This window comes from Littorina saxatilis, linkage group LG17, assembly GCF_037325665.1.
Source record: "Littorina saxatilis isolate snail1 linkage group LG17, US_GU_Lsax_2.0, whole genome shotgun sequence".
Taxonomy (NCBI): Eukaryota; Metazoa; Mollusca; class Gastropoda; order Littorinimorpha; family Littorinidae; genus Littorina; species Littorina saxatilis.
Window position 1 is genome coordinate 68,482,253 of NC_090261.1, and position 12,354 is coordinate 68,494,606.

Consider the following 12,354-nt stretch of genomic DNA (forward strand, 5'->3'; position numbering starts at 1 on the left):
GGCTCATCTAGACGGGCAGATGGTGTCGGGGGTGTGGGACTCAACACTAAGCTCCCTTCACATCAATCTGCTGGAGTTGGAGGCAGTCTCTCTGGCTCTGCGGGCGTTCAGGCCCTTGCTGGAGGGCAGACATGTCAGGATTCACACAGACAACACGACGGTGGCGTCGTATGTGAACAAGCAGGGGGGGACACGGTCTCCCAGTCTGTCAGACAAAGCCTGCCTCATTCTGACGTGGTGCAACTCTCATGGCATCCTTCTTTCAGCTGTTTACCTGAAGGGAAGTCTGAACGTCCTGGCGGACAGTTTGAGCAGGGGGGACAAGGTGGTTCACTCGGAGTGGACCCTCTCACACCAATCCCTGGATCGTCTCTGGTTGCAGATAGACAAGCCGGTGATCGATCTTTTCGCAACGAGGTTTTCAGCAAGGCTCCCTCTCTTTGTCTCCCCCTTCCCAGATCCTCTGGCCTGGAAGGTGAATGCCTTGGAAATCAGTTGGGCAAACCTGACAGCGTATGCGTTCCCTCCGTTTTGCCTCCTCGGAAAGGTCCTCAGAAAAGTAGACTTAGAGAAGCCAGCGCTGGTTCTGGTCGCTCCGTTTTGGCCAAGCCAGCACTGGTTTCCCGACCTACTGCGCCTAGCAGTTCGGCCTCCGATCCCTCTCGCCGTGAAAAAGGGGGACCTCGTGCAGCCTCGGTCAGGCATCCCCCACGAAAATCCGCGGCTCTTGAGCCTTCACGCCTGGATTCTATCCGAAGCGCTCTGCTTAAGGCGGGGGCCTCTGCGTCTACTGTAAAGTTCGTCCGCCACGCCCATAGAGAGTCTACAACTTCGGTATACTCTTCGCACTGGGCAGCTTGGGCTAGGTGGTGCGCGCTTAACGGGGTTAATCCCCTTGCACCAAGGTCCATGCAGGTAGCCAACCACCTTGCGTGGTTGGCAGAGCAGGGAGGTTCTCCCTCTTCCCTTAGAGTAAGGAGGTCGGCGATATCCTCAACTCTTTTACAGTTGGGGCGTAAGATCTCACTTGGCGGGGTGATCTCTAGTGTTCTGAAGGGCGCTTCCCTTACAGCCGCTCGGGTTAAATCGCACCTCCCTGCCTGGGATTTATTTTTGGTTTTACGTTTCTTAGCCTCGGGGGAGTTTGAGCCCATCCGTTCGGCTACTTTGCTTAATTTGACTCGCAAGGCCGTGTTTTTAACTTTGCTTGCTACTTCAAGGAGAGGTAGCGAAATTCATGCTTTGTCCGGTCTAGGGAAAGACATTTCCTTTGAAAAGGATGGTTCGTTGTCTCTCAAATTTATTCCCGGCTTCCTCGCTAAGAATCAGAAGCCCGGTCATGTTTCGCCTGTTTTGCATATCTTGCCGTTAAGCACGGTTTTAGCTCCTGGAGATCCAGATCTAGCTAATTGTCCCGTCCGGTCGCTCAGCCTCTACCTGTCACGAACTCGGCATATTCGCTCAGAAACCCAAAAGCTGCTCTTTATTTCTTTAAACACAGCTAGGGATAAGGATATTGCGAAGGTCACGTTGACCAAGTGGGTATCTACACTGATCAAGCAGGCTTATGCCTGGTGGGAGGCTCAGTCAGGAGAGTCTAGGGCTGTCTTGCCTCTCACCTCTGCAAGAACTCATGAGTCAAGAGCCTGGGCGGCCTCTTTGGCCGTCCTCAAGTCTGGTCGTCTGGCTGAAGTGCTAGAATCAGCATACTGGAGATCAGAGGATGTTTTTATAAACTTTTACCTCAGGGACGTCGCTTCACTGAGGCAGGATGGCAGCTCTGCGCTACCAGCGATGGTAGCCGCGGGGCAAGTCCTGCGTGGTTGAATGGAAAATTTCCTAAATAAATTATCATTTAATTAATATACTTACCCGAATCACATTAGCATTGAGTCACCTGAGATGCTTATCACTGAAAAACGCTTACCCGGCTAAAGAATTTAAAGGGAAGCAACCCCATCACCAAAACGAAAGTGAAAGTAGCTTTGGTAATGGGCCAGTACACCGGGAGTTACCTCCCATACGGGTGTATGCCACGTCACTTCCTCTAGGAACACGTGCCTATTATCATACGGCTTTAAAAAAAATCTTAAAACCATAAGCGGGGCAGGTGGGAGGGAATACAGTATGTGATTCGGGTAAGTATATTAATTAAATGATAATTTATTTAGGAAATTTTCCATTTAATATCATATTCTTACTCCGAATCACATTAGCAGATAACATCAACAAGGCGGTGGGCAAGAAATGAATCAAAACTCACCATCAAGTTCTGGACAGGAACTGGCCTGCTGCTATGAGCGCTGGAAGGCCTCTGGAGCCATCCTGTCGAAGAGCTGTGATGTCCCGAAGATAAAAGTTTATGAAAACATCTTCGGAACGCCAATACGCAGTTGTCAGCACCTCCTCTAGACGTCTGGAGCGCAGAACTGCCAGAGAGGATGCCCACGCCCTCGTCTCATGGGCTCGGGCCGAGTCAAGTGGCAAGGAGGGCATAACCCCCCCCCCTCTTTGTGCGCCTCCACTCATAAGCCTGCTTGATGAGCGAGGACACCCACCGGGCCAACGTTACCTTCGACAAATCTTTCTCGCGCCTAGTAAGGAGAGAGATAAACAACAACTTCTGAGAACTAGACCGAATCGGCTGAGTCCGGGCTAAGTACAGACGAAGTGCCCTCACAGGGCAATTGACCGAATCGGGGTCACCCGGGGCCAACGCGCTGGTCAGAGCCTTAACTCTAACCAGCGGAGAGGCCTGCCCCGGAGACTGATTCTTGGCCAGGAAATCAGGCCGGAAACGCAAAGATGCGGAACCGTCCGGCTCAAAGGAGATATCTCCAGGCTGACCCGACAGGGCGTGGACCTCGCTACCCCGTCGGGCCGTAGCCAACAAAAGGAGAAACAGCGCTTTGCGAGTGACATTGAACAGACTGGCCTCGCTTAAAGGCTCAAAATCCGCAGAACGAAGGAATTCCAGGATTAAAAACAAGTCCCACTTGGGAGCGGGCAAACGAGCTTTAGCTTCCTTAAGAGCAGCCCCTTTAATGACTGCAGCTATAACGCCCCCGACTCGAACAGAACGACCAATCTGCTGAAGAGTCGCCGAGATAGCGGAGCGCCGGACCCTCAACGAGGAGACTGAGGCGCCCTGTGAAGACATGAAAGAGAGGTGGTTAGCGACCTGAATAGAGCGCGGAGCCACCGAACTCACCCCTCTAGCTGAACACCAGGCAGTCCATGCCTTCCAGTGGGAAGCATAAACTGAAGAGGTGGACGCTCTATGCGAGCGAGCCACCAAGTCCAGAGTCAAAGACGACGCCCCAGAGCGCTTCAGCGAGTCCCGAACAACTTCCACACGTGAAGCTTCAGAAGACTGGGCTCCTCGTGTGGAATGCCTGTTCGGGGCTGCACTAGTTCCCCTCGCACGAGTGCGAGAGGAATGGGGGGCCCTTGGGCAAGCCGAAGAAGATCTGGAAACCAGACCTGCGACGGCCACAGAGGAGCGACCAGAAGAAGAAGGGCCGGCTCCTCCATCTCCGCTTTCCGGATTACTCGGCTGAGTAACGGAAAGGGAGGAGTCTGAAGATCTGTATGTGCCCCCCAACCCTCCCTGGACGCATCTGTAAAGAGGTCCAGGTCGGGGAGGGGCACGACGATCGGAACACCTCTGCAGACCCACTCCGTGTGCAACCACGGAAGGGTCGCAGACTGGAACCATCCCTGCAAAGGGATGAGGGCGTCCCAGTCCACCAGAGGAGAGTCCACAAACGGCTTCAGCGCGAACTGAAGCGGACATTTGTGGACCCGGCCCAGTGAAACCAGAAGAGCCATAGACTCCATCTGCCCCAAGATGGAGGCGAGCGAGCGGATGGAAGCCATCAGGAGAGGTAAAGTGGAGCGAATCTGAGCTTGGAGCTTGTCCACCCTTCTCTGAGAAGGCTGGACAGTCCAAGCGACCGTGTCGAAAGACATCCCCAGATAAGTGAATGTCTGTGACGGGGTCAGCTCCGACTTTACCCGGTTGATCGAGAACCCCAACCAGTTGGATTCTCGAAGAACCGTCAGGGTATCCTGCGAACAGCCGCTCTGGGACTGGTTCATGATGAGCCAGTCGTCCAGATAAGCCCGCAGACGGATACCCTGGGACCTCACCAGTGCACAGACCTGTCTCACCACCATGGTGAAAATCCACGGTGCGAGAGACAGCCCGAAAGGGAGTGCGCGAAACTGGTAGATCTGATCTCCCCACCGGAAACGAAGCCATTTCCGGTCGGTCGGATGCATAAGAATGTGAAAGTATGCGTCCGTGAGATCGATCGAGGTCACCCAGTCTCCTGGGCGGAGAGAGTCTCGGACAGAGGCTGGCGTCTCCATCTTGAATTTTATCTCCCTCAAGAAAGTATTGAGGAGAGATAAATCCAACACGGGACGCCATCCTCCTGATGCTTTGGGAACAGCGACCAGACGCCCGTAAAATCCCAGGGAGCTGTGGACCCGAACTCTCTCCACCGCGCCCTTCTGCTCCAGGGAGGCAATTTCCGACTGCAAGACGGAACGTGCTTCCTGCGAGAAGGGGGGCTTGAACCGCGGAGGCACTCGGGTAAGAGGCGCCTTTTCCTCCCGCCAGAGTAGACGGAAGCCCGAACTCACCACTCCCACAATCCATTGGCTGTCTACTACCGACATCCAACGAGAAAGTGCCCGGGAGGGGCCTCCCGCCATCACCAAGGTGGAGGGCGGGAGGGAGGTGAGATCGGGAGCGCTTCATTGGGGGTGTGGTTTACTTCCAGAGCCGCCACGCCCCCTCCCCGATGCCGTCCTCTTCTTCCCACCACGAGCGGCCGGCGAAGCCTGCCGCTTCTGAGCTGGCTTGGGGTTAGACGATGTCTGAGCCTGCTTCTGTTTAGAAGGCTGAGACTGTTTCACCCCCTTCAGAGTGTAGTCAAGGAACTGACTGTCCTTGTTTGACTGAATCTCCTTCTGTCTGGCATCCAGTGCCAGCGGACAGAAGAGAGACTCCTCTGAGACCGGGGAGACTCTCAAGGTCTCCCTAGTAGCCAGCTCCGTGAATTGGGACTGCGAGAGGAAGAGATCCCTCCTGCAGAGTACCGCTTGGGTGTACTGCAGGGAGGAAAGACGCAATTGTTCCTCATTGACCTTGGCCAATGCGGTCAAAAGCGCAGAGACATCGTCCGCATTCTGTTCTTCACTGAGAGTGAAAGGAACTAGCGAATCGGTCAATGCCCGAGACAGAGCCCGAACGAGAGTCTCCGCAATGGAGGACAGTTCGATCTGCCGACGTCCAACCTCCTCAGCAGAGAGGAGGGAAGCCTCGGAAACCGGCAAAACCGAATCACGCTTGATCGGTTTAGTCAGAAGAGGCAGCAATTCCCGGGAAACCGGAAGGGTAGCCCTAGGGAGTGCAAAAGACGCCAGCCAATTCTGGCTCTGATTGGGCATGCCAAGCTTCCTATTGGCCGTAGGCACGAAGGAAGAGGCTTGGGCAGCTGAAGCCACCCACTGCTGAGCTGATTCCGGAACTGGACCAAAAGGAAGCAGTAACGGAACAGGCACTGGCCGAATACCACTCCCCGCATGTGCTGGACGAACCAGTGAATGCGAAAGTTGGTAAGCCACTGACGGAGACTCGGCGAACCGGAAGGAAGAAACATCCTCCTGTGCCGGCCGGAAGTCCGCCATGGCAGAAGGAACGAATGATGCGGAAGAGTCCGCAGCCACCACCCCTTCAGGAAAATAACGAGACGTTACTTCCGCCGCGACGTCAAGAACAGACTTGAGCTTCGACGGAAACACGCCCCGCGACTCCTCGCTGACCACTGATGGAGCATCAGAATAGTCACACGTGGAACCATGACCGAAGTCACCAGTTCCGGAAGCAGAAGCATGCCCTGGCAAACCGGAAACCGGAAAAGCCTGAGCACTAACGTCATCCTGCCGCCCAAAACCCTGTGAAGGTAAAGGGTAAGCAGGACGACCATCCGCAAAAACCGGAGCTGGATGAGCTGACGTCACTCCCCCGACTGAGTGGAGTGATGCCTGCTCAAGCCTAGGCGCTTGAAAGCCGGAAGGCGCACGCTGTAATCCACTATCTGGTATCCGGAAGGAACCACCAGAAGAGGAAGAAGCGTTTCCGGCCGAAACCGGAAGTGTAGTCAACGGAACCGCAAAATGCGGAAGTGAAGACTGCACTGGTTGACTTCGCGATCCGGAAGGACCGGAAGTCAGTGAATACTCCATCCTGCCGCGACCGCCGTAGCGTGCCGGAGCGGACGGATCATCACTTCCGGCAAGTGCCGGAAATGCGGCAGTCGAAACCGACTGCCGCCGCTGTTCGAACAAGTCCGGGGCCTCGTAGGTTATCGCCGGAAATGAAAGATCAGCAAGGTATCGGTCGTGACCCGATGCGAAAGAGCTGTCCCCCGAAGGAGAACGTCCAGGCGCCTCACGAGGGCTATCGGACCAGCTCTGCTTACCAACCGACGCTGAAGAGGGAGGACGCTGCTCCAAGCCGGAAGTGGAGGACAAAGACACGGAAGCCAATGCCCGGACGTCACTGCCAGATGCCGGAAACGCCGAACTGCTGGCGACGGAACGCTGAAATTCTGCCTGCACCAAGCTGCGGATTTCTGGAACCAGTGACTTTAACAGAGAGGAAACCAACGCACCTTGTCCAGGTGCTAACAAAGAAGACGAAGTCTCCGATGTAGAGACAGGTGCAGAAGTAACAGTAGCGCTAGGCGCCGCAAAAGAAGCAGAAGTAGTAACAGCGCTAGGCGCCGAAATTGGTACAGCCAACAAAGTGTTACGCTCTTGGTCTGTAACAAGTAACGTTGCTTTGGAAGAGGAAGACTTAGCCTTAATTTTCCCCTTGGGGTCCGACTTGCCACGGCGCTTGTCTGAATCAGACATGTTGACAACAACACGTGGCAACGCGAAAAAATTTACTGAAACATAAGTCTAAACGACTGGAAAATTCAGTAAACACACGCACTAATGCGTTAACAAAATACTATAGCTAAACTTGCCCCACAAGCAGAGGCACGGAGAGCTACAAACAAAGTCACACGAGCTAGAAAACTAACTCACACAACAAAATGGCGACACGCAAGACACTGACACAAACGTCAACAACACGTGGCAAAGTAAAAAGATTTACTGAAACGTAAGTCAAAACGACTGAAAACACAGTAAACACACACGCTTACGCGTCAACAAAATACTAAAGCTACACTTGCCCAAACAGAAAGAGGGCACGCAGAGCTACTAGCAAAGTCACACGAGTTAGCTAACTAACTCACACAACAAAATGGCGAAACACGCAAGTCACTGACACACAAGTCCGTAAAAAACGGACAACGTACAGTAACGAAACAGCGCAAACAACCAACAACAAACGGGAACGAGCTCACCAAACTGTAGGCAAGGCGAGCAGAAAAGCTGGGTAACGTGGCCGGCGGGTGTCACTCAAACACACAAGGTCAGCCACAGAGCGTCAAAAAGTGAACCGTCCTCTCCGAGGTGAAAAAGACGTAAGATAATAGGCACGTGTTCCTAGAGGAAGTGACGTGGCATACACCCGTATGGGAGGTAACTCCCGGTGTACTGGCCCATTACCAAAGCTACTTTCACTTTCGTTTTGGTGATGGGGTTGCTTCCCTTTAAATTCTTTAGCCGGGTAAGCGTTTTTCAGTGATAAGCATCTCAGGTGACTCAATGCTAATGTGATTCGGAGTAAGAATATGATATTAAATTTTGGTAAGTACCCACCACCTATAGTAGCAATCTGCTATATGTGAGTTGGGTATAGTGTATGTAATTTAATACAAAATTTTATAAGTAAATTTTAATTTAATTAATATACTTACCCAACTCACATCGTTTAATCCCTCCCGCCTCCCCGCTCTGGTGGTATTTGGGACTAAAAAAGGGAGTGAGTTGGGCTTCGATGGAATGATACAAATGGCGGCGTATGCGCACGCATACGGAAGTCGGACCGGTAGTTGGTCTGGCCTTATGGGATTGGTCACTCTCTTTTTTAGAGTGGTCTCCCTTGTTACCAAGGGGACGCGTACAGCGTAACCAGCACTGAACTAGAGTTAATTGCTATATGTGAGTTGGGTAAGTATATTAATTAAATTAAAATTTACTTATAAAATTTTGTATTAAGCGTTGTTGACTATGAATGTAGATGTAAATGCTTGTATATGAGTTGTTCTTCAGTACTGGTGACAGAAAGGGGGAAAAGTGGTCAAAATTCAAATCTCTAGTTTTGTTTTTGAAATATAGCTTTTCATCAAGCAGAAATACTGTAGTATCTGATGTACATAAGAAAAAATCACTGGTTCACATGGTTCTTACATAATCTAACTTTTAAAGCTGGTTTTTGTGTGTATGTTTGTATGATGACGATAGGACCCGAAACGGCTGCACGGACTGAGACAGGAATTGCAGAGAATGTTCTTAGCCACTCGAGTCGTGTCATAGGGTACTTTTGGAATAGTAAATTTGAAAGGATTCTTTAAAAAACGGCGGAAAACATTATATACCCTGTGAGCTATCGAGGATCCTCCCCGTCTGGGCTGTCGAAACACAGTCTTGTTAAAAGACGTTTTCAAAAGATACACTCGAAGCACTTGTGGCGAAGTTATGTTGCCAAATCATCAAAGATCAACATTTCACTACACGGATCGATGCACACAGTCGAAATAGATGTGACTTTCACACGACCGAAGACTACTTACTAGCAGACTAGCAGACGACAAGATCTAAATATCTAGATCAGTGTAAGAGCAATCCGTTGAAGAACAGTTACTCCGCTTATTCGTCTTCAGTTAAGCTTATTTCCCCTGCCATAAGTTTCCTTGCAGATCTGCAGTCGCGTAGTGAAATGAACTAGTGTCATCGGAAGATTCTTCTCAGTCAATGATCAAAGCACAGTAAGTTCTATGCTGACAAAAGTCACTTTAGGAAAACACGACCATTGACTTCATTTATGAGCCCAAAGGTAACAATATCGACAAGAATGTACGCATTTGACATTAAATGAAACATTCATAGACAGTTTCCAACTCACCAGATCTGCCAAAGAGCCGTCATTCGTGAAAAAAACGATGATTTTAATCAGACAGGTATCGGAAACAATCTCTTGGTCACCTGCGTTATTCCTTCCGAGGCGACGGGACGGCGCCACATTTGTTTGTTTATGGCTGTTTATCGCGAAACAACACAGTTGAAATTTGTGTGTAAAATACCACAAATGTGTGGTGAATCAGTTCGTCATCAGCGTTTCGATGGTAATTCAGTCAGATTGGAGTTACTTTGAATCGAAGGCGAGGGTAACCTGCGTTATTTGTGTGACGGCGTGAACAAATTTGATTGCAATATTTTATACAGAAAGTAAATTTCAATGATTCTGGCTCAGACTTGTAGATCTGTTATGCAGTGTTTTGGTAGTGTATCTGCTTTTCTGCTATGAAGCTCATTTGGAGTGATACGCTGATCGAAGTGGGGTACCCTATGTGTGACATCAGCCGTATGCAGATTACGCCTCAGAACAATCTCGCATTTCACAAAGACAACAATAATTTGCAACATTTCAAGAACTGCATCAGTTTTATTAGATACTATTTCAACAAAAACAGCACAAACACGACTATTATCAACAACACAGAACGGGAGGTAAGTCTTCAAAGACGCACCAAGTGTGCGTTCCCGTTTTTGGACGCCATTTTTGCTAGCATTTTCACAGTACATCTTAATATTTCCAGATCTATTGAATGATTTTGGTATTTTCTTTGATTGTGCCGATTCTCCTATCTCTCTGGCATGTACTGGGTGCTTTGTGACCAGTTTCTCCCCTAGACTGTATTGAACAATGCGTCCGTGTGAGCTGACCCCCACTTGTGACCAGTAGCAAAGAACAACTCATAAGTACTATAACTGTGTTTTAATTTTAGATGTGTCAAGCGCAAAGAGCATAATTGTAAAGTTATGATGTTGCGCTATATAAATGCTCATTTATTATTATTGTTATTAAAGCGCGTTTGCCATGTTCTCTGTGACACGTCACTTCCGCCCCGCTCGCGTGGAGTTATCGTTCGTCAATCGTTAGTCAATCGTTCGTCTAGCTTTCATCATGTGACGGATCAATGGCCTACGATGTGATGTGCGATCGGCTGAAGATTGAATCGCGCGATTGAATCTCAATGATTGAATCGGGTATGTGACTGAAGCTTTAGTCTTAGATCCCATTTTCAGACTATCTCCTTTTTAAGATGTTATCTTATCAGAATTTTGGAGGTATTAAATGGGGAGGGGGGGGGGGGTTCCACTGTACTTGAAGGGGGGTGAAGCCTAGCTGGAACTGTCTGGTCCTGAAGATTGATATTTACACCAGTGCAAGTGAGCTGCGCTAGCTGCATCCTGATCTGAAGGTAGATGTATATATATGTAACGCAAGTTATTCTTTTTCACCTGTCACAGTCGCTTTCAAGATCTACGACATGGACAAGGACGGCTACATCAGCAACGGCGAGTTGTTCCAGGTTCTCAAGATGATGGTAGGCAACAACCTTAAGGACACGCAGCTGCAGCAGATAGTGGACAAAACCATCATCCACGCTGACGCAGATGGCGACGGCAAAATCTCTTTTGAGGAATTCTGTTCAGTAAGTTGTCGTTTTTGTTGTACAGTGGTACCAGCAATATCTCGGATGAGAGGACACCTCTCAAGACAGGACACATTCTGTTATTACTTTGTTATTTTGACCAAAATCTACCTGTCATGACTTTTGTCTGGGTGTCCTTTCATTCCAGGTACCAGTGTATTTGTTGTACAGTGGTACCTACCATGTGAGACCCCTCTGATGACAGGACACCTCCCAAGAGAGGACACATTCTGTTATCACTTTGTTATTTTGACCAAAATGTACCTGTCGTGATATTTTCTGGTCCAATGGGTGTCCTTTCATCATGGGTACCACTGTATTTGGTGTACAGTGATGCCTGTGATGAAAGGACGCCCTTGGGACCAATAAGGGTTAAGACTAAAATGAGATGTTATCTCATTTGAGGGGCCTCACATGTAAGATGTATGATGTTGGTCTAAATGACCTTGTTCATTATCAAGCAAAGACTAATTTGTTTTGTTTCACAATGACATAACGGGACAATATGAATCAACGAATAAGTTTGAAGCTATTTGTATTGAAAGACATACATATATATGAGACTGTGCCAAAAGGTGACGTTTTCATGTCAGTATGTCCCAAATGACATCACCAGTACATTTTTCATTCTATCTAATCTGTTTTCGTTCTATTTTTTCTAATAACATGCGTTAACAATTGATTGCCAACTGGAATGGAAGAGCACAAAAAGTGTAACTTGATATGTAGTTTCTCTAGAGGGAAAAACATCTTCCACTTTCATGTCAGTGTGTCCCATGCAACATACATTTGCCAAACAGCTATGTGCAAGTAGATTATTTGTTAGTGGTATAGAAAATACTGATCAACAATTAAAGTCAGTTTTCACATTCATTTTCTACCTATTTCTTATTTGTTTATTCTGTTGGCAATGGTGAAATGTCAGCAATCGTGTGTCATTCGGGACAGTAGACATGACACCTGACCTTTTGGCACAGTCTCATATATATTTTGTTTGTTTGTTGGTCTCATCTCTTTTTTCAAAAAATGTGTCGCATTGATCATAATCCGCCATGAAATTTCAGGAATGTTTATGTGAGCACTTACCATAAGTTTTAAACTTGTTGTGCTCCTTCTTAATGATGTTGTTATATTATCATGTGTCTGTTTACGAATAAAATACTGTTTAAAGGAAAGACATACATATGCCCACCACGACGCACATACACGTACAAGTGTGAAAATGCTATTGAAACTAGTGTAGAGCATTAAGCCAATGAATGATGTTTGACTATTTCTCCTGGCTTAGTAACATTGCAAGCCCCCTTTTTGTGTTTAAGACCTTATCATATGAGAAGATCAGGTTTTAAAAGGGAGACAATCTTAAATCAGAGGTAAATTTAGAGACGTCAAGGGGGAGGGGGGGGGGGGGGGATCACTAAAGGGGAGGGAGGGAGGCTTGCGGGTCCTAACAGTAAGAGTTGGGTTCCATTCAACTGTCAATGTTTTCCCCATGTACTGTAAACTACTTCGTAAGCGCCCACCCCCTTATGCTCAGAAGTGGGTCTGGGTGGGCGTATACAAGGTACTATACTTTATACACGGTTTTTGACCCAAAGTAGGGGGTGGGCGTTAACAGGATACTGTGCGCTTACGAGGTAGTTTACGGTACATGTAGCAGAGTGGT

At 48.8% G+C, this 12,354-nt stretch overlaps 1 protein-coding gene across 1 annotated transcript in view; it reads left to right on the forward strand.

The window, feature by feature from the left end:
* LOC138952317 (calcineurin subunit B type 1) overlaps positions 1–12,354 on the forward strand; it is a 37,119-nt gene that overhangs the window by 18,170 nt on the left and 6,595 nt on the right. The window contains exon 5 of the mRNA XM_070323958.1: positions 10,504–10,688. Coding sequence (XP_070180059.1) covers positions 10,504–10,688 — 185 coding nt within the window. The remainder of the gene's footprint in view (positions 1–10,503; positions 10,689–12,354) is intronic.